The following is a 20,269-nucleotide window of genomic DNA, read 5'->3' on the forward strand; positions in this document are numbered from 1 at the left end:
AAAGTTTTCTTAATATGGCTTATATCAAAATGATTTATCTTTAAACAATGTGAGACATTGGCATTTTTATATAAACAGGAGAAATTGCACTATTACCAGGCCCTAAAAATTAGTTGAAATCTTAATCACAATTTAAGGGGGGGGGGGTAAGGTTTGACAACTTTTTTTTCTTCATTATTTTTTTTATTTTTTCCTGAACCATCAACATCTCAAGAATATTGTGTTAAAATTTTAGGTCATTCGGAGAAAAACTAACGGAGTTACAGCAGGTTGAATAACGGTAGCTCCAGCTACCTGCGCTGAGTGTACAAAACTTTGAATCGATTTTCACAAATATGTCCAAATACAGCCTACAGAAAAAACTACTGCATCGATCGTTTTGAAATTTTGAACAAATATTCTACATATATATAGCTCTCGAATGACGTCAAATTTTGCCAAAAATTTTAATTACTAACAATTTTACAATAACAAATAGGTCGATTTTTTCGTCTAAAATCGTCATTTTGGCTTGAAAATGGTACCAAAAATTGAAAAATTGAAAGATTAAAAAAAACTCGACGTCAATTGAAAGATAAACTAATAAACTAAAGAAAACATTTTGATTTTTTGGTTTCGGATGATCCAGTGATGCTGTAGGCTGGTCACCGCACAAACACTTTTTTTCGAGGTGCCTGCAGAGATCCACGATAAATCCGTTATTCCTCGCTATTTTTCGATAAAACTTTTTTTTAAGTATCCTTCAAATGTTGTACTTTCATATAATAATAAGTAAAATAAACCAACAGCAATATTTTTTTCTAAAAAAAAATTCATGAAAAAAGGTCTTTTTTCGACGAAACAAACCTTACTCCCCCCTTAATCGATTTTTTTGCATAATATTTACACTTGTTCATCTTAACGACTCTCTTAGATATATTTTTGAAAATACTCTATATTTTTCTCTAGCCTCTTTTACCGATAACACTAAACAGTTTAAAGCGATTCATAACTCTTTCTAGTTCCCTACACATATAACCAGGGGACTGTTTCATGGGACGGAAATGTAATGACTACAAACTCTGTATTCACAAGGTGTCATACACATTTACTACCAGGAGAAAGGTGAAACGGTCACAAAACAAAACGATCTCATTTGCCGAAATGGTCTTTCAGGAGTTCGGCTATGAATTAAACTACGAAATGTTGCTCTATCCACCATATCCATCTCCAGAGACGAATTTGAGTCGAATGCAGCAGTTATCGCTGTGACCGAGACCTACTTTGGGTTTGGTTGGTTGGTTCCGATGGGTAAAATGTACCGAGCTAAGAAGAGGTTACGTTGCAAAATTAATAGCATGGGTTAATTATTGTTACTTTATTCTAGTTGAATAAAAAAATTAACTAAAACTAAGTGTGCAGTTTCGATAACAAAGGAAATATTCACAAACCAAGTGTTTATATAATTTTAGTAATGGACATTATTTATAAACTCGATAATTGTAATTGGCTCTTATAGCACATCAAATATCTACTCAATTACGAAACTGCTGTACTAAATTAAAGTTAAATATGACTTAAGCTAATGGCCCATTACACGCTTTGTTGGTGGACGACAAATCAAGTCAACAAACCGTCTAATACGTCACATACTTAAAATTAAAACTAAATGTAAAGCCCTTCTTTGTATGCGGTGCTCACGTCTCCGCTAAACGTTCCAATATCCAGTCTAAAAAGCTTTGGGTATTCGTATAGACACCCGGCACACCAATGCGCCCACAACCAATGCCATACGAAACCACACCGAGTGCATAGAAGCGGGTCACACCTTTATATGGCTACACAAATAAAAAATTACTTAATATTTAGTAATAGATAACTTTAACGACGTTACACACCTCTGCCACCATTAGCGGTCCACCGGAATCACCGCCACACGTATCACGTCCGCCACCCAAATCGCCGGCACACACTATCGTATTGTCGAACTGTTGATTGGAGACAAGTCGATTGTTGGCCTGGTAGGCTTGTCGGCATACCGAATTATCCATAACCTCAATTTGTAGTTCTTGTAAAATATTTGATGAACGTCCACCTTCCATCAAACGTCCCCAACCGGCAACGAAGGGATGATAACCCACATATGATTTACTACGTAGTTGCGGAGAGCTGGGCAAACAAATGGGGCATATGTAATCTATGGATAAAAGAGATTTAATTGAGTATGCTGATCGATTGAAGGTTTATTCTTTTCTTGCCTGTGAACTCTACATTTTTTTCTAAATATAGTACTGCAATGTCGTAGCGTCGATCTTGTGCTCCGAAATTGGGATGTCGTACTGACTGTTTAGTTGAAAAGAAATTAGTAAGGATTAAGAGATATATAACAAAAGTCATAAACAATATCTCATCCTAATATTGGGTTTGTCTTTCTTTAGAGTGTGCCGAAAGCTTGACGGATTTTGAAAGCCTAGGGCATGTAAGGTGAAGTTTTTGATCTCAAAATCTCTGACGATCAATCCGAAGTCTCAAAGTAACAATTCTGGGTTGTATAAACTTTGACCTATGCTTTCTAAAGAGGTTTTGTGGGTTTGCAATTTACCACCACAAATCTCTGTATGGTTTAATAACACTCACCTTTACGACATCGATGTCTACGTGTTTCGTTTCCGTTTCGGTGCTCAAATCATGTTCGCCTAAACGTACGAATGATCTGAAACGATGTCAAGATTGTTTATGATTTGTTTTATGACTTCGAATTAGCGAGTACGATCCCGCGTCACTTACAAATCCCTCAAAATGCAATGAGCTGCGGTCAGCACATGGCGCGCTGTTATCAACGAACCACCGCAACGAAAGGGTGACAAACTATAACGGTCATACCCGATTAGGACCATCCACGGCCAAGCGCCTATATGGCTATCACCACCACCCACCACTTTCAGCGATGATTGATGCGTTAGTCCACAACCTTCATCTTCCGACGGCAAATGCCATGTAGCGTCATTCGAACGCGTCAATGCTTTTCGCTGCACTAACGGACAGCAAACATTCGTGCCGATGCTATAGCAGATAGCATTGGAGAGTTCCAATTGTTTGCGGAAATCGGTATTGGTGGGATTCTGTTTGGCGCGTTGCAGCAAAACGTCGCAATTTTCTAAAGCTAAAGTCACGAAGAGAGGGAAAAATATAATAAAAAAATCATAATTTTTATAAATAGGAGGTGGTTGGAAGGAGAGGGGGGGAGAGAGGATAGAGATAGAGAGTGAAAACAATGAAGCAAAACACGCCAAGCAGCGATACAGAAAGTGCACTCACGCTTGCAGCTCCCCTCACTGCCATCGTGTGGAACGCGGCAGGTTTCCGGTGGTGAGTTGACGCCATCCGACACGGAACGATCATCACCGCTGGTATCTGGCGAGACTGTTGATGTTGTTGTTGTGGATGTGGTTGTGGTTGTGGTTGTTGTCTGGTTTGCTGACGTGGGCACGGGCGTAGTAGGAAGTATTTGATTATCGTTCTGATTTGCGTCTTCGAAGGTCGGGCGAGTGCAGCAGAGCTATATACATATATTACAGATTTTTGTAAATATTAAGCAACAGTTATGCAAAAACTTACGATCGGATAATTGTCAGGAGTTAAGCGATTAAAGCAAATATTACGCAAAGCCTTAGAGTACCGTGTCGCTTGATTCATGTTCAGTTGTTCATAGAGTCTCAACACCTCCTGACAGTACTTCAATGAGACACACATACCCCAGTCGCCGAGTGGGGTGCGACAAGCATTATTTGTTGGTGCTTCAAAGAACATACAAACATATATCAATTTATATTTATTTGATTATAATTTCAAAACAAAGCAATTGTATTGATTACCAACCTTCATACGACATCCAACGATGTGCCGTTATTTCACAGATAAAAACGGTAAGCAGCAATGCAACTGAACATTTAATGGTTAACATTTTTTTTGATTTATTTTACTCCCCTTTTGCGCTTTAATAGCTAATAATAAACGATTGAACCGTAACTGTGCTGAGTACTAAACTAGCGGAAAAGCGACGCTATACTAAACCTTGATTACAGTTTCCACTAGACCCAATCATGCAATTGCATGCTCGGAGTGCTCAACTATATGTTGGTAAATGTAGCAGAAAGGGATTATTCTGTTTGTTGATTATTCTAAAAAACCCATGAGTTTGGACTTCACCAAATTGCATTTCTCTCAGCGCATCTTCACGAACTCAACTAAACTGCGATCAGAACAAGTAAAACAAAAACAATGTCAGCAATTTTATTAATAGATGCAATTCTAGCATTTTGATCAGTCTTGCACGATTTGATTGTGAGCTACACATTGCATTTAAACTTGAAATCGATAAGTAAACATTTCTAATTTACTGAAACACCTTCCGTTGCATTTTCCGAAGTTAAAGCTTTTAGCACTGTAAAGGCAGAAGAACCTGTGAGAACGAGTTAAAAAGAATATCTGCAATCTTATCATAAAAACCATCGGATTTCAATAACACATTACATCGAGTGGTACCTACATATGTATGTTCTGTCGAATAACAGAGACGGAAAGGAAATCTCAAAAGATGGAATTGATCAAAGAGTAAAATTTCTAGCGAGCTGTAAATCCAGTTTTGTACAGGAAAGAGATTATTGAAACTCAAACCTAAGCGATCGAATCGAATACTTAAAAAAATTTTTAAATGTTTTGTTGAAGAATTGATGAGTTATTTAATACCTATGTATGTCCTAGTATCGGACATTACTAAAGCTACACTTTACAAACTTGCTATATGACTGCGAGAGTTTCAAAGTTTTCAAGAAACGTGGCTTAAAGAAGACATTTTAAAATATAGTATGATGTAATTTTTTTATTAATAAAATAATAATATTTCTCTGTTACCTAACTATTTACTGTAGCTCTGCGATTAGATTTGATAATGTATTTCTATTTTTTTGCATCAATATGAATATGTAATTAATACTCGTTTTACTCAGTGTTGTTGTTTTTCCAGCATCAATAGCAACATGTCACCGGCTCTCTTGACTAGAAAACTAAATAGCTAATTACTCATGTACTCATCAATTTACGACACGCTGCGAGAGTACATATTGTGCACTGCATAATCAAAGTTGCAATTGTGCTATATTTGTTATTGGCTCTCTTAAAAGTTGTGATTAGAAATATCTGTTTACATTTGATGTATAAAGAGAGTATTGTTAATGGATAATCGATTAGATTAAATCTAATAACTGAGCTGCTGAGGGAGACATCATGGTGAAAGCAATGAGTCACATACTCGAAAATAACATATATTATCAAACACAATATGTTAGAATAATGTAAAGTACAACTGAAACCCTGTATCCTAGTCCTATCGCCTTCTGGTTTAACATTTTTCAAAATTTCTCCATACTCATTATTATCCACCTTATATTTAATTTCAATATACTATCTTACATATATTCCAAATGGTTAACTTAGTTATTGCTTTGAGATATATTTCTTAGAAGAAAACAAATATTGCGGAACGGAGGTAGACTTTTGTTTAGACTAGACTTTTTTCAATTCTAATTTATTTTTGAATATTTCCATGCTCACTAGATACCAATTTTATAGATTCTTATTCGAAAACATAACAATGAATTTTTATATTTTTTTTTTTACATTTACAACAAATATTTCTGAGATTATACTACACCATATGATTGAGTATCCATGGTATGTAGGAAGCCACACGTGTATAAACACCAGGAAATCCGGGCCGAGCACATTCATAGCCATAGGAAACCAAACCCAGTATGTAATAATGATAAGCGCCATTTTCCAGCTGAAATAAAAAAGTGGAACAATTTCAAGGGATTCCCGTCACTTTGAAGCCAAATAAGTTGACTCATATGCGTAAGGCGTGATATAATATAAGCAAATATGACTACCATCGGCATCATTAAAGGTCCCCCGGAATCCCCTTGACAAGCATCAACATGAGAATTGCCAGCGCAGATAAACTATAAAGAAAAAAAACGTTAGAATCTATATAGATTGAAAATATATTCTCAAAAACTTACCCGATCTGTGAATATTAAATTTTGAAAAACTGCTTTATAAGACTGTTCGCAAGTCTGTTGACTGACAATTGGCACCTGCACGTCGCGCAAAACATTGGAACTGGGTCCTTGAAACTTCACTGCACCCCAACCTGCGACGAACGGATTGTTTCCGACGAAATCCTGCGCGAATAAATCACCTTCGGGTAGGCAAATGCTGCTTATATAAGCTAAGAAATATACCATTCTTATATTTCTTATTTAAATGAAAGGGTTAAATACAATTATACAGATTCTTATTTTGACCCCACTTACCGGTGTCTGGAGCTGGAGCGCTTAACCGCACCAAACCAATATCATTAATTACATAACGCGAGTCATATTGTTCATGTATGATTTTACGTTCGATTGGTATGTTTACCGCGCCCGCCTCATTGACATCGCTCAGATCGTGTGCACCGAGACGTGCTGTGATCAATAAAGGATTAATACAATGAGCCGATGTTAATATATAACGGTTCGATATTAAACTGCCGCCACAGAGGTATTTCAATGTATCCGCTTTAAACTCATCGCGATAGCCCAAAGCGACAATCCATGGATATGCATCTAAAACGCATACAAAGAATTGAAAAAATTGGCATAATGGACATCATAAATACACCCACCTCGTCTCGCTTCCGTGCCACCCACAACTTTATTCGTATAAGCCGAGCTCAAGCCGCACTCACCGCCTCTTCTGTTCGGTGGCAAGCGTGTGGGTAGTACTTGTATTGTTGTGGTGGTGGAACTTATACTTGGACTATAGGACGGTAATAGCGGTGGATTAGTCGGACTTGCGGATGGTTTTGGACTTTCTGGCATATTGATAGGCGGCAAAAACGATGGTATTATGGGCGACGTAGCTGCTGTTGGCAGCGCAAGCGTTGGTGCCTGTACATTTGGACTTGAATTTAATGAAGAAAATTTAAATGTGGCAGCGTACGGATTAGCTGGAGGTTGATTATTCCGGATGGAAACACAGCAGATCTGGAAAATGCATAGTTAGGATATGTTATAAAGAATATTCTTGGAATTTGAAAAGTGGTCAAGCGTAATCAGTATTAGAGCTGACCGGCGATTTTAAGAAAAAGACATGTATATAGGAGCTTCAGTCGAGATCAAAACCTTCGCTACCGATTTTTCATCTCCTCCGATTACCTATATTTTTAGGCATTTATAGAGTAATTAATAACTGCCTACTCACCATAAAATTGATGCCATCAAATCCACACATTGAACCGCTCACAAAACTTTGAAAATCCGGAAAATTTGGGGAAAACCTCGCAGCATCATAGTAATCCTGAACCAGTTGTGGACACGAATTCATATACACACATCGGCCACTTCGTTGACTAGAATCTACACAACTTTGCGCTAAGGGAAATCATAAATTGAAAAAATAAAAAATAAAATGAAAGGAAAATAGTAAAAAGAAAAAAGTAAAAAGTAAAAAGGGGGACAATTTGAAACTTTTAACGGAAATTAATAATATTTAATGAAGCTTCCCATATGAATACTGAAAATTTTAAATTTTTCTTTTTATTTAAGCGAGTTTTATGATAATAAAAAAATAATCGATAATTTATACTTAAACTATTACAGTTATACAGTAATTATGTATATGATAATAGATATTTGTTCCGCTTTAAAAATATTTTTTATAAAATAAATGTTTTTACTAATTTAAAATGTAATATTCCTTTCGACACTATCATTCTGTGAAATTAAATCAATATTGATTCTCCTTTATCGTTGATTAAAATTTAAATACAAAAACATAAAAGAAAAAAGTTATTCCATATGCACATTTCTCTTCCGACGCTTTCTGCGACGCCGGCCACTTAGCGAACTGAAAACCATTGTATCCGAGCCGAGTCCGACTGGGCTGGGCGCTGCGCTCGGCTGTACGCCATTTCGCACGCCCGAAGGCAAGTTGAAAAAGTTAGGATTACTACTTGGTTGTGGTTGTAAACTGGAAACAACGTTCGATGGAGCATTATTGACCGGCATAAAGGTTAGACGATCCGACGGTAACGCAGTATTTTGGAATTCGACCGAGGCTGCACCCACACGAGACGCCACAGATGGTGCTACTGTTGTTGAGCCCATCGTATTTGCTAGACCACTTTGTCTCGGATCGATACATGGGCAGTAGGGTATCGGACGAACGCCACCATTCAAACACACCAGCGGCTGCACCGGACATGGTGGCAGTGTTGTGACCGTTGGTGGTGTTGGAGAAAATGTTGGCACTGTGGTTTGGGTTGTAGTGGTGGTGGTGGTTGTTGTTGTTGTAAACACTGTGGATGGCGTAGTCAATATAGTGCCTGGTGGCAGTGTGATTAATGGAAAAAAACCTGGATAGAATGGACATATTCCTTTGATCCCCGCCAGATAATTCAAAAATGGCCAGAAGTAAAGTTTATAGCAGAGATCGTTCCACAGCATGCTGTTCAATGAAATACCAGTTGATATAAAGAAAATAACTGTACTGTACACGCAGCTACATAACCGAGCGTGAAATGAAAATCCGTTTAAACGCGTTCAAAGTTAGTGTACCGTTGCGACTAGACGCCGCGGCTTATTGCATTCAACTGTATTAGGCACATTTGTCAACTCGTCATCAACATTCATCGGCAGTTAGTTAAACCTTTTTGCAGTTGTCGAGTTGGCCCATAAAGTGTGCAGCAATTTCCTGCTTCGTGTACTCCAAAAATTATTTTATAATCATATTGGCTTTTGCATTGTTTGCTTGCCATAAAGAACGAACGCATCGTCACCTATTAAATTCAATTATGCATACAGCTTTAATTGACCAGCCTCATACAGGGTCATAAGTGAGGATAAATTCTATCGAAGGTCGAATATTGCACTATTGCACTCTTGTTAATAATATTGTATAATTTGTTAATTAATAAGTTCCATTACAGCCACTCTTTAACATCAGCTGGTCAGTGAGCCCATCAATGACTACTTGTGCTATGAGAATTGATTGCTTCTTCCATTCACCGATTATTATATAAAATCTTGGTATTATGTACCTATTTATCTGATTATGCCAGTTTAAGTGAGTTATACCAGTTTGTTTATTCGATTCAGTACTTTCCAATCAATGAATGGTTCTCATTTTTCATTTATACTTATTTACTTGGTACACTCATTATCAATTATTAGCATCAAAGAATAATTACGATACTTATATTAACGTAGTTTCTTATAGACAGATTAAACCATCCATGTTCTATATATGTATTTCAGTACTTTCATCGTTTGCGAGAACGATCTCAATGTAAGATCTGGGTATACTGAGACAACCACATTTGACAAATGAAATCCCTAAAAGCTTTACTTATGTTTGAACAAATTTTATTTCTAAAGTAAAGTTTTATAGGACCCCTATATTTCAGAAAATAAATTTTTAGATATTGAAAATTTGCTATTAAAAATTCTCAACATACTTTATTAATTTAATTCACACCCACTACCCGTTCAAAAATCCGTCATTCTATATTACAAAAATAGTACTAAACTGTATTGTTTTAAGCCTTAGATATATGAATATAGAAAATGTGTGATTTTTTTCGATTGAAATCATAATTTCACGCATGACGGTCTCCGAAAGAACAAAGTGTTTATTTGATCAAATTAAAATAACTCGGCCAGTGGCTTTTTTATCATTCACACTGATTCAATTTTATTGATGCTACCGCTGACGAGCTGGTTTACCCAATTCTTAATTGTGTAGCATTTTGTAATTGCTGTTGGCATGTGTTTGTATTCACACTTAGATATGACCGGTAGGAAAAAAATCTGATCCCAACCGATCTATTTAGAGTTTAATGAATAATTTCTTTATTTTCTACCAATAGAAAACGCAATTACTCTCTAAACGAGGCATTAAAACACTCTATGGGGTCTTGAAATTATATTTATTCCACCGATTAATGCTTCCTGCATAAATGGAGCATATTCCCATTTTACCGAAACTACCGTATGAAGTGCTGTCGATTAGTAACCAGTAACTTATATCTACAGCTTTTTCGTTGTCAGTGTAGACTTTAGTGACTAGTCATTGAAAGTTGAAAGCTAACGAAAAGTTTATGATGACAGATATATTAATAGTTATACAGTTGAGCTTCCCTACTGGAATCACCATATCCACAAAAAAAATCGAAATAGAGGGACTTCCGAGTTACGTAAGATAATTTGTAGGAAATTTGGCTTCTATTGCCAATTCAATAGTTCGAATTATGGAGAACTTCGAGTTATAGAAGTATTAGAGACAGTAGCTCTTAGACTGCCATTCCAAGTTGTAGTTAAATATGGGTTCGACTGATTACATAGACCCGACTGTACTTGATTCCAATAAAGGCCAACTAAATCCATTTTGGAATTCCCTCAGTTATAACTAAATTATTTATGAGAAACAGAAGAAGAAGAAGAAGAATAGGCTCTTAAAGGGCCGAACATTCTTTCAACAATGAAATAACAATGAATATGTCTATGATATTTGGTTGACTGCAATCAAAGAGGAAGAGAGGCTTTACGAAGCATTAGCTCTGCGAGGAATCAAAGTACTCTAAGTTTTCCAATCCAATATTCGCTGCTTATATCAACTTTATAAACTAAGCGGTATCTATATTATTATTATGACTTTCAAATGTGTAATACTAAATTGGCACTGAGCATTCATATTCACCGTTATTATCATTTCACTATAATGATATCATAGATAATTTGATATTGCACTCCAAAGATAAACAAAAACAATTTTCACTTACATTCACTGAACTCCACGGAGCTTAATAGCCAAGCTATGAAAACAATGCACCGCTTCACTTTAGAATTATACAATTTCCGTTTCATTTATGTAGATTATTAAAATATCTGAATTTCAAAGTTAAAGAGGTCCCCAGACTTAATGTTACAACTGCCCGGTTGTAAATGTTATCATTGACCGATTCAAGCCGAATGTGATACACTTTTAAATAGTCAACCATTGAGTAAATCCCCGAAACATCATCGAACGCTTAGTGTCAAGCGAAACATTTTAACAGCGGATAATGGAAATGATGGGAAAAAATATTCACTTAATCATGGTAATGGTATAATTGTTACAATATAATCACTACAACAACTGCAACAATGTGTGCGCTTTGACAAACAAACAAAACCAAAGAAAAAACTAAAATATTATTTGAACTCGCTGTATAAAAGCAATGAACATCAACATACAATTATAAAAACAATTGTGAAACTGAAGGCCAAAAAGTCATTAACAGCCAAAGGATTTGATGCTCACATACTATATATGTATTTAAGTTTGAGTTATTATTTATTGTTTACCAAATCCGTGCATAAAAACTTTCATTGATATTTAGACAACTAACAACCATGGCTAGTTAGGTTCGTTGCTCTTCTGAAAACGGGGATTGTATCACTAACTATGATTCATATATTTTCCTATAAACTGACTACAATACACAAAACTTTGTGATAGGTGTAAAGAACAAACAACTGGTATAAATACAATAAACTGGTATAAACATTTTGGATTGAAATAGCAAGTGATTATACATTAAATGGTGTTTACTAGTATCTTGAATTTGTTTTTTTTTATATTCACTTTACTCACCATTTTTACTATCACATCTTATTTGTTTTGGCATGGGAGTAATGCTCAAGCGAACGAATCGATGATGATGCTTTGGACATCGTCGACAAGGTATTTCAAAACGATTTATTTTGGCGCAAATTGAACAAGATGAAAATGTAGATTCAGAAAGATGGCACTTCATCTGTTTCTGTTAAACACTTTAGTGGTGTTAAGCTTGGCCCATACATCTTTAACGATCTTGTGAGTTTACCCAAGGGTGTTAGGAATAACTTATAACTTTCCGATCGAAACAGAGTTAGACAGGTCTTGCCGGATAAAATTCGAGTTAATTCTTGTACCTCAGAACCGACTGTCGTTGGAATTGTAGGTATTAAGTCTATTTCAACGATCAAAATCTACAAAACAACTTAAACTACGATTCTACACCAAATATATGAGGCCAAACTGTGGCTAATTGAATCACTCCAAAAAATGTTGATGGCAGTATTGAATGGGAACGGACTTTTATTTACCGCAATTGACGTATATAAATTCGACATAGTTGCCCAGCTTTCATCTCATTGAAACATCGAATACTCAAGTAACATCCTTAGAGCTATATCGTATAAGGATTCTGAATGATTTGGCCAACCGAAATTTCTACATCTCACTCTTTATCTAAATCAAAATATAGTTGCCAACGCAAACCTTATTTTTGATCACTGTTAGAACATATATATGTATGTATTAGGAAATGGAAATTGGTTTCATAAGGAGTAGTACAAGTTATATATTTTCAATAATAAATCAGAATATCTGAATATCAACAATATACAGTTAAACTTCCCTAACTCGAATCACCATAATCCACAAAAAAATCTCGAGTTAGAGCGACTACGAGTTATGGAAGGTAATTTCTATAAAATACTTTACTTCTATTGCCAATTCAAGAGTTCGAGTTATGGTAGTTCAACTGTATATAGGTTCTATGTTTCCTGTAAGGTATGCACTGGGCTATGAACATGCTTTGTCACTTTTATAGCGCTAATAACATTGACATTGAAAACTCGCTTACAGTTATTGACACAACGCCAAATTAAATTGCAAAATTAATAAATTGGTATATAAATACAAACAGAAACGCACACAAAACAGAAATTTTTTCGGCATCACTAGTAGAAACCTGTCCGCCTTACAGTGAGTTAGAAGAAAGTTGACGCAAATTTGCTTTACTGGCATGCATTCTTTAATATTTTATTTGTAATAATCATTTGACATAGCATCATTATTTCATATAATATAATATACATTCATTGGTATTATGCTATATGTTATTCATTAACTTTAAATAATCGGATTTCATACAAACTAATGCCGACTACCCCAAATAAGGAATCAAAAACAATTATACATTTCTATTAAAAGTATTGAATATTTATGTGGTGATCCTGGCCGAGTGCAAACAGCCTGTGCTCTACTCGCGATGCTTGCAGTCCAAAAAGAGTTGCGCCTCTGCCTGCGTGTGATGAGGGCAAAGGTTTAAAATATGTTTATAAAGAAGTTACTCATACGCCACGGTCGTATTTATACCTGAACAAATCGGAATATTTCGAGCAGCATCTCATTCGAGGTCTTGCAGTTGCCGCTGGGCTGTGCGTCGAAGAAACCAGCTGCGCCACCGCCAACGCTGCCACCCACCGAACGTTTGCCCCAATCTGGCGAGAATGTCAACTGTAAATAGATTATAACTGTTTTATTTACCAATTCATTGGCCGTCTTTTCACGAGCAATATGTGCACCTGACAGTTGACCACAGCCAAGAAGAGCAAGACCATAGCGGCGAAGAGTTGTGTACGTGTCGAATTCATCTTGAGGACTGTGCTAAACGTTGCTTGCTTATCGTCACTTTATTGAGGCCTTTTATATGATTCTGATTTCTTTCAGTACATTGCAGGGCATACACTATGTCCTTTTGGTCCTTTGGTATACATCATTACTTTTTTAATTAGTTGCGCACTTTTCGGGCTTCACTAGTAATGACATGATTGGAATTTGATTGGAAACAGCAAATTTATACGGAGAATCAAACGAATGCGTTTGGGCGTCTTTTATCAATTTTTTTTTTTTATTCTGTAATGGTCTGACACCATTTACAACATATTCCCTCCATATACGTAAATATAATATTGACTATATTGCTGTGATGGCTGTATTAGCATTATACGAGTATTTTTCTTGAGGTTTTGTACAATTGAGTTCATAGAAATTATTGTGTCGAATATATATGATACGTTCGTTCCGGTTACCATAAAATGCAACCATCTTGCGAAAAAAAGGGTGAAAGGGATATTTGAATCATCTCAAATTTGAGTTTTTTCTGATAAGGCAGCTAGAAATCCAACTCTTCGATTGCAAAAATATAGATAATGTGCTATAGCCGATAAAAGTAGAGTGGTTGGACATTTAGATAGTTCAAGAGCTAGTATGGATCAGATCTGGGTCGCAAGGTTACAGCTATTGCTCTCAAGGCAACGCTAAGATATTATTTTCTCAGAAATAAATCACCGATAGGTTTCCAAAAATTTGTATATTTTGCCCGGTTTGGAAATAGATATTATTTTATCGACCAGAGTTTGGTTCTTAAATGCATTGAATGTCGAAGTAGCATTCGTGTAGGATTTGTGTTTCTTCTTCTTGACTGGCGTAGACCGCTTACGTGTTTATAGTCGAGTCCACAACAGCAGGATTTGTGTTTGGTCGGATTAATAGGGGTCTTAACGGTTCTTCATGTCTTAGTGATGCCAGCATTGAGGTTACTACAACTCTTGACTGACTCGTGATTATGAATTTTATTTAACGACAAGCAATTGAAGATCAAATTGATTACATTCATTTGCGAAGGTCAACGCTTCAAAAGGAAACAGTTGGATTCTGGAGAAATTAGATCTGTCAATTGATTTTGAAAAAAGTAAGTTTTGCTTTACAAGGATCTGACATGTAAACATTTTAGATCATTGCTCAAGTGTCCCATGATACATATGAAACTCTTAGCTGAGGAGTAGACTGCTAATTGGTGATCTCCATTCTGGTCTTGGCAGGGGTTATGTATGTTGCTCTACTGAAACAAGTCTACTGAATGCTTTCAGCTTCATTGAGCAAGCCGTCTATCGATCGATAAAAGTATAGTTACCTCCGAGTTTACATTAAAGGCTATCAAGTTGATTGTTATTAAGCTGTGGAGAATAAAGCGGTTTATGGCCCAGGCGAGTTGTAATTATCAGTCCTTGTGGTGTGGTTATATAAAAATTGACTTTTCTGTTGGTTAAATTGGGTAGTTCGTTCGGTCCATATGTTGTTAAAGCGAGTTATTGTTGTAGCAACTGGGCGAACATAATTTTGAGGAATGCCGCCGAGTTGACATACCTTGACTGGATTAAAGTCCACAGATCCGATTATCGTGAGAACGGTTGCGAGGGCGGATTATTAGTGTTAAGGAGTGTCTGTTCTGATATGGGAATAGAGTAGGGGGTTGAGGGAAGTACCAGATGACTTTGAGTGGGAGGTACGCTTGCCTGTTTATCGAGCCGTGAGATAACTCATTAGGGGATAGCGGTTGATCCAGCAGGACGATCTCTAAACTCTATTAAAGGGAAAGACCACTAATAATTTTCCTTGAAGAAATCAGGAGTAAAAGTAGAAGAAGAGTTCATGAGAAATACAACGAATGAACAAAGTTTAGAATGTACTCCAAATTTATGATCTGCGTTATAAGGCGAGCTGAATAGTATTTATATTATATAGAAGATAACATTTGTGAAGCTTTTTTAATTGGACTAACACTGGAAAAGTTTATAAAGTGAAAATTATATTTTTGCAGAAGATTTCATATACAAAACAAAAATTAATAATTAATAATTTGAACACTTGATTTTTGTTTTACAAAAATTAGGCCTTGCTTTATTAAATTTATTTGTTTTTTTTTTCACATAAATGTATACATGTAAATATAACGCTAAAATATTTTATTTAATTAGTATTATACGTACCATAATGTATGTATGTATGTATGTTTTTGTTTGTTGTATTAAGTCAATTGCTGTGAATTTGAAATTTATATTTGCCATTCGAAAATGCTGCAGTACTCGCTTGTTCTTTTTCGAAATTAAAAATTTCTTTTTCTTTTTAAGCATATTGCATAAGTGCAAACAACCTTTGCTGCACACACATACACAGATACATATGCATAAGCAAACATGCAGTTATACTATATTAGCGAAAAATAGGCATCACCTTCAATATGACGCTTACAAATGTGTATACATATTTGTGCGTGTACATTGCCTGTATGTGGTTTGTGCGATTCAGATATGTAAATATCAGTGTATGAGTTTAGCGACAGAGTGTATGACAAATATTTGAAATTATAAGACAATATATTGCGTAAATAAAATGCAAACAACTCATTTGTTCGCAAAAAAAGCGTACATTTTTATCGTTTGCAATGTTTTGGGGAGAAATGGAAACATTTCTTGAGATTTAACTTTTCAATATAACTCTTGGCAAATTGCAAATTTTAGCATTCCTCAATACAACGTAGTCTTATTATTTTTAGACTTTTAGAATATGTGGGTTATTCAGCAGTTTCAACCGAACCGAATATTTGTATATATATTTGGCTGTGTTTGCGCTTACATACATTATACGCATACATACATTTGTACATATAAAAACGTAGGCACTCAAAATTTTATTTGTTTCGTTTAACTGTTAGTTAATATTTGTTTTTGTTTCTCTTTAATAATTTATCGATTTGATTAACAATGTTTTACATTTTGAATTTTTTATTTATACAATTTTCTTTCGATAATAATTAGCAAACAATGGTGTCTCAATATTAAGCATAAAAATACAAATCTCTTTTGGCATAATCGTAACGATTTTCGCAATGCAATTTTTATCACTTAATGAATAAACTATTATTTTAATATTAAATACAAAACTCACATACTTATTTGTTAAACATTTTAATCGCCCGACGTCTGGTCGTTGTACATATGTAATTAGTTTATAAAATTCACAAACATATATATATTTATTTATTTATTTATTTCCTTACTAGTATAGTATGTGTATAAAATTTTAATTGGTGTTTTGATTTTTTAGCGTTTAGCATAAATTTGGTTAACAAGTTTTTCACTGACTTATTAATTTGATTAATAAAAAAACATTAAATATTTTTGGCGGTATTCGATATTTTCGTTGATTTAGTGGCAAAGCACATACATAATTAGCTTACCACTCTGCTCTATTAGGTGTATACTATGGACTCTGGTGGCTTGCATTAGAATTTCGTTTTTGTACAATAAATGTAGCGTTTCACTAAATGTATTATCATAAACTATTGCTTGTTGCATGTACAAACAGATTTTTCAAGTTTTCAAGTGGTACGCTGAAAACTTTCGCCTTCGCTTGTATTGCACACATGTATCGTTGTTGTTTGCTGCTTCTCGGGGTTACACTGGTGTGCTACGCAATTATATAATTAGCGTAACATTTTTCTGTTTGTGGCTTTTTTCATGTTTTAGAATAAGTATTTTTTATGTAATTCAGTTTATTGGCAGCTTTTTCGTCAATTCCACTTCGATATCGAAAATTAGTAATCTTCGAAAAATCATGTACCGTCTTCCAATCATTATTTCTGCAAAGCTGTTAACTGTTGCCTAATATCACATTACAAAACGCAACATCTTCGCTTGCTTTTCCTTTTATAGCTCTCCTCTAAGAATGGACGTTCGGCTAATTGGAATTTCCGCACAATGCGCACAAGCTCATGAAATGCTTGATCCACATTAACACGCGCCTTGGCGCTGCACTCGATGTACGGTATCATGAGATTTCTGCTTACGTTTTGTGCCTCTTCCAGTGACACTTGACGGTGTTGTTCCAAATCACATTTGTTACCAACCATCAACATGGGGAATTCATCACGATCCTTGACACGTAGAATTTGCTTCTGGAATTTCGGTATCTCATCAAAGCTGGAATGATCGTTGAGAGCGAACACAAGCAGAAAACCTTCACCAGAGCGCATATATTGCTCACGCATAGCACTGAATTCCTCTTGACCGGCAGTGTCCAAAACTATATGAGACAAATTGATTACAAAGCGTTAAAAGCGAGAAACGACAACTATACTTACTATCTAGCTTTGCTGGGGTGTCATCGATAACACACTGTTTGGTATAAGAGTCCTCAATTGTCGGATCATAGTCAGTTACAAAGTAGCTCTGAAATATGAAAGTAAGTAAAAAAGTTGTATGCTTATTTTATATGACCTTGAGTTATTACAAATACAAGTATTTTCAAAAGATGACACTTATTTTTATTCTTGTCTAATTATAATTACTACTTACATACTTACAACAAAACAAAAACAATGTGGGTATCTAGACTAGAAGATCTTGCTATCAATGGTTTATTCATTTATATAAGTGCATGTGTATATTCTCTGTATATTTGATGTACTTGGCGTAATTTTTTTTAATTAACAATATTTACTAACACAAATTGTTTACTAGCAGTCTGATAAAAACACGTTAGACTCATGAAAGGCTGTACTAAGCAACGTTATTGTGCTGAAAAATTATTTACGGGTTGGTCACACGAAATACATAACTCAAAAAAAAATTAAATACATTTAATCTCGAATGAAACAGTGGCAATTCTCAGACACATATATGTATGTATGTATATGAACAGCAAGGAGTCTTTTGAACTTGATACAATAAATGAGCAATATTTCGTCTATCAGCCACGCATACGTATAACTAACTATTGCCGTCATACTAAACAATTTTTTCTTTTTAATTTAGAATCCAATGAAAATATACACAAATAATGCAAATGACGTAAAATTCTAAAAATACGCTCAGAAATAAGTGTATTATAGCAAGCAAATCTTTCTTTTTCAAACTTGTGTACATATGTAGATATATACTTAAGAAAAGTAAATATGAAGCCAAATTTATTTGTCTACAATCCTACAATAACCTACTAGCACTAACCCCTTTTCATATGTGCACATATACACATATGTATATTCTTAAATTTCAATTGAAATAAGGGGAAAAATCTCATTGAGTCTCATGAGCTCGTAGCATTGTAATATTTGATATTTTTATAAGAATTGATGGACAGCAGTGTATTAAAGAGTTTCAAATGCGTCATACTAAGTATAAAGATTAGAGCATTTACATATATACATATGCAGATACATATGTACCTATATACACAACATAAACATTGTTGAAGTGGGTGTTGAGTTGCTTATAAATGCACACATAGATATGTATATTTTAGCATAAACCTTAGTATCAATATCTCATAGTTATGTTTGGAATTAGAAATTTTCTTAAGATGACGCTACAATGTGGGCGTTGCTCAAAACTTACTTACGACGATGGTGCGTTAGCAACGAAAACCGCGCATTTATGAGCTCGATATTCCATAGAAGACAACAGCTGCTGCCCCAAATGGTAGCAACTAGTTATACTAATATTAAACGACAACGAATGTCAAGTTTTTTGGTGAGGCTACATTCATCCAAGGTCTTTGCGTGCGTATATTCACAAATGGAAATGCGGGGAGAGTGCCCCGGAATCGTCTAGCTGTTAACCAAATCAACTTGTTACGCTTTTGGTATTCTGAACACTCCTCCCCCATACACCACTCTTCATATGACTGCTGCCGTTTGCCGTTTCAAACATACCTGAATAAACTGTATTGTTAATGCCGATTTTCCAACACCACCACCTCCAACAATTACTAATTTGTATGTTTGCACAGAGGATCCACCGCCTTGGGCCGTATTATTTCGCGACATTTTATTAAAATATTTTAATAATTTATTTGCGGTCCAATGTTTTCAAAAGGAATCTGACTGACGTTTGCAATTTAGCTATGGTTCCACCCGAAAAACATTTCACTACAACAACGAACACATTAATGATCAATGATGATGTCTGACAGTTGACGACGTCGACTGAGACAGCATTGGAAATAACTTGACAGTTGAATTCCAATAAGAAGAGGTGCCAATTGGATTATTTCTAATATTTAATAAATTAAAGTGTTACAGTATATTATATATATCTTCGTATGACGACTATACCTAAGCAAATTTTAAATTAATTTGATATAAATTCTAATTTAATACAAATTCTGTTTTTGTTTTCTTATTGAAATGAAAAGATTAATAACCTTTAACCTAACCTACACAGCGTTATCCAAGTTAAATCCGATTGTAAAAACTATAAAGCAATTGATTTTTCAGAATCTAATAGTATTTCTGCAATTTTAGAATATCTTATATTAATGCGCATAGCTTCATCAACAATTATGTATTTAAATATAGAAAAACTTTTTATAACAATATTTATTATTAATTCTAATAAAACTTATCAACCCTACTCTTGACAGTTGTACTAAAATGTTTAGCACTTGAATAATATGGTCATCTCTTCTACTCCTTGGCAATAGAAAGCATTACCAATTCAACGTCAACATACAGATCTCTGTCAAAACGTTTTTAGGC

General features: G+C 35.0%; 4 protein-coding genes across 5 annotated transcripts; all 4 read right to left on the reverse strand.

The window, feature by feature from the left end:
- Positions 1-1,645: 1,645 nt before the first annotated feature.
- Positions 1,646-10,993, reverse strand: LOC105213490 (uncharacterized). The gene is made up of 15 exons (XM_054229932.1): positions 10,862-10,993; positions 7,285-7,454; positions 6,707-7,067; positions 6,354-6,647; positions 6,060-6,268; positions 5,928-5,999; positions 5,691-5,821; positions 3,859-3,959; positions 3,598-3,776; positions 3,298-3,538; positions 2,767-3,142; positions 2,617-2,692; positions 2,238-2,322; positions 1,878-2,176; positions 1,646-1,817 (listed from the first exon to the last, which is right to left on the reverse strand). The coding sequence occupies exons 1-15, from the start codon at positions 10,944-10,946 to the stop codon at positions 1,677-1,679; spliced, it is 2,820 nt and encodes a 939-aa protein (XP_054085907.1). The 5' UTR covers positions 10,947-10,993; the 3' UTR covers positions 1,646-1,676.
- Positions 7,831-8,873, reverse strand: LOC114803931 (uncharacterized). Of its 2 annotated transcripts, XM_029039843.2 has the most exons (2): positions 8,438-8,873; positions 7,831-8,380 (listed from the first exon to the last, which is right to left on the reverse strand). In XM_029039843.2, exons 1-2 carry the CDS (start codon positions 8,526-8,528, stop codon positions 7,872-7,874), a joined length of 600 nt encoding a protein of 199 aa, XP_028895676.2. In that variant the 5' UTR covers positions 8,529-8,873; the 3' UTR covers positions 7,831-7,871. The 2 variants fall into 2 exon arrangements, with proteins under 2 accessions (XP_028895676.2, XP_028895672.2); XM_029039839.2 differs by having other exon boundaries at positions 7,831-8,873.
- Positions 10,994-12,899: 1,906 nt separating the features above from the next.
- Positions 12,900-13,621, reverse strand: LOC105213466 (adipokinetic hormone). Its single transcript, XM_011186331.3, has 3 exons — positions 13,476-13,621; positions 13,267-13,407; positions 12,900-13,192 (listed from the first exon to the last, which is right to left on the reverse strand). The coding sequence occupies exons 1-3, from the start codon at positions 13,542-13,544 to the stop codon at positions 13,151-13,153; spliced, it is 252 nt and encodes an 83-aa protein (XP_011184633.1). The 5' UTR covers positions 13,545-13,621; the 3' UTR covers positions 12,900-13,150.
- A 1,983-nt stretch (positions 13,622-15,604) lies between these two features.
- On the reverse strand, positions 15,605-19,706 carry LOC105213459 (ras-like protein 2). The gene is made up of 3 exons (XM_011186318.3): positions 19,445-19,706; positions 17,876-17,963; positions 15,605-17,817 (listed from the first exon to the last, which is right to left on the reverse strand). The coding sequence occupies exons 1-3, from the start codon at positions 19,556-19,558 to the stop codon at positions 17,408-17,410; spliced, it is 612 nt and encodes a 203-aa protein (XP_011184620.1). The 5' UTR covers positions 19,559-19,706; the 3' UTR covers positions 15,605-17,407.
- Between the last annotated feature and the right edge of the window lie 563 nt (positions 19,707-20,269).

This window comes from Zeugodacus cucurbitae, chromosome 4 (genome assembly GCF_028554725.1).
Source record: "Zeugodacus cucurbitae isolate PBARC_wt_2022May chromosome 4, idZeuCucr1.2, whole genome shotgun sequence".
In the NCBI taxonomy this organism is placed as follows: Eukaryota; Metazoa; Arthropoda; class Insecta; order Diptera; family Tephritidae; genus Zeugodacus; species Zeugodacus cucurbitae.

Excerpts from the sequence above, each read along its gene's own strand:
- LOC114803931 (XM_029039839.2), bottom strand. The coding sequence starts at position 8,528 with ATGCTGTGGAACGATCTCTGCTATAAACTTTACTTCTGGCCATTTTTG.
- LOC105213490 (XM_054229932.1), bottom strand. The coding sequence starts at position 10,946 with ATGAAACGGAAATTGTATAATTCTAAAGTGAAGCGGTGCATTGTTTTC. Across the intron at positions 7,455-10,861 it reads CTCCGTGGAGTTCAGTGAAT|CGCAAAGTTGTGTAGATTCT; the intron begins GTAAGTGAAAAT and ends GATTTCCCTTAG. Across the intron at positions 3,777-3,858 it reads TCGTTGGATGTCGTATGAAG|CACCAACAAATAATGCTTGT; the intron begins GTTGGTAATCAA and ends TGTTCTTTGAAG.
- LOC105213466 (XM_011186331.3), bottom strand. The coding sequence starts at position 13,544 with ATGAATTCGACACGTACACAACTCTTCGCCGCTATGGTCTTGCTCTTC. Across the intron at positions 13,408-13,475 it reads TGGCTGTGGTCAACTGTCAG|TTGACATTCTCGCCAGATTG; the intron begins GTGCACATATTG and ends ATCTATTTACAG. Across the intron at positions 13,193-13,266 it reads AAATATTCCGATTTGTTCAG|GCAGAGGCGCAACTCTTTTT; the intron begins GTATAAATACGA and ends CATCACACGCAG.
- LOC105213459 (XM_011186318.3), bottom strand. The coding sequence starts at position 19,558 with ATGTCGCGAAATAATACGGCCCAAGGCGGTGGATCCTCTGTGCAAACA. Across the intron at positions 17,964-19,444 it reads TAACAATACAGTTTATTCAG|AGCTACTTTGTAACTGACTA; the intron begins GTATGTTTGAAA and ends TTCATATTTCAG. Across the intron at positions 17,818-17,875 it reads CACCCCAGCAAAGCTAGATA|TTTTGGACACTGCCGGTCAA; the intron begins GTAAGTATAGTT and ends TGTCTCATATAG.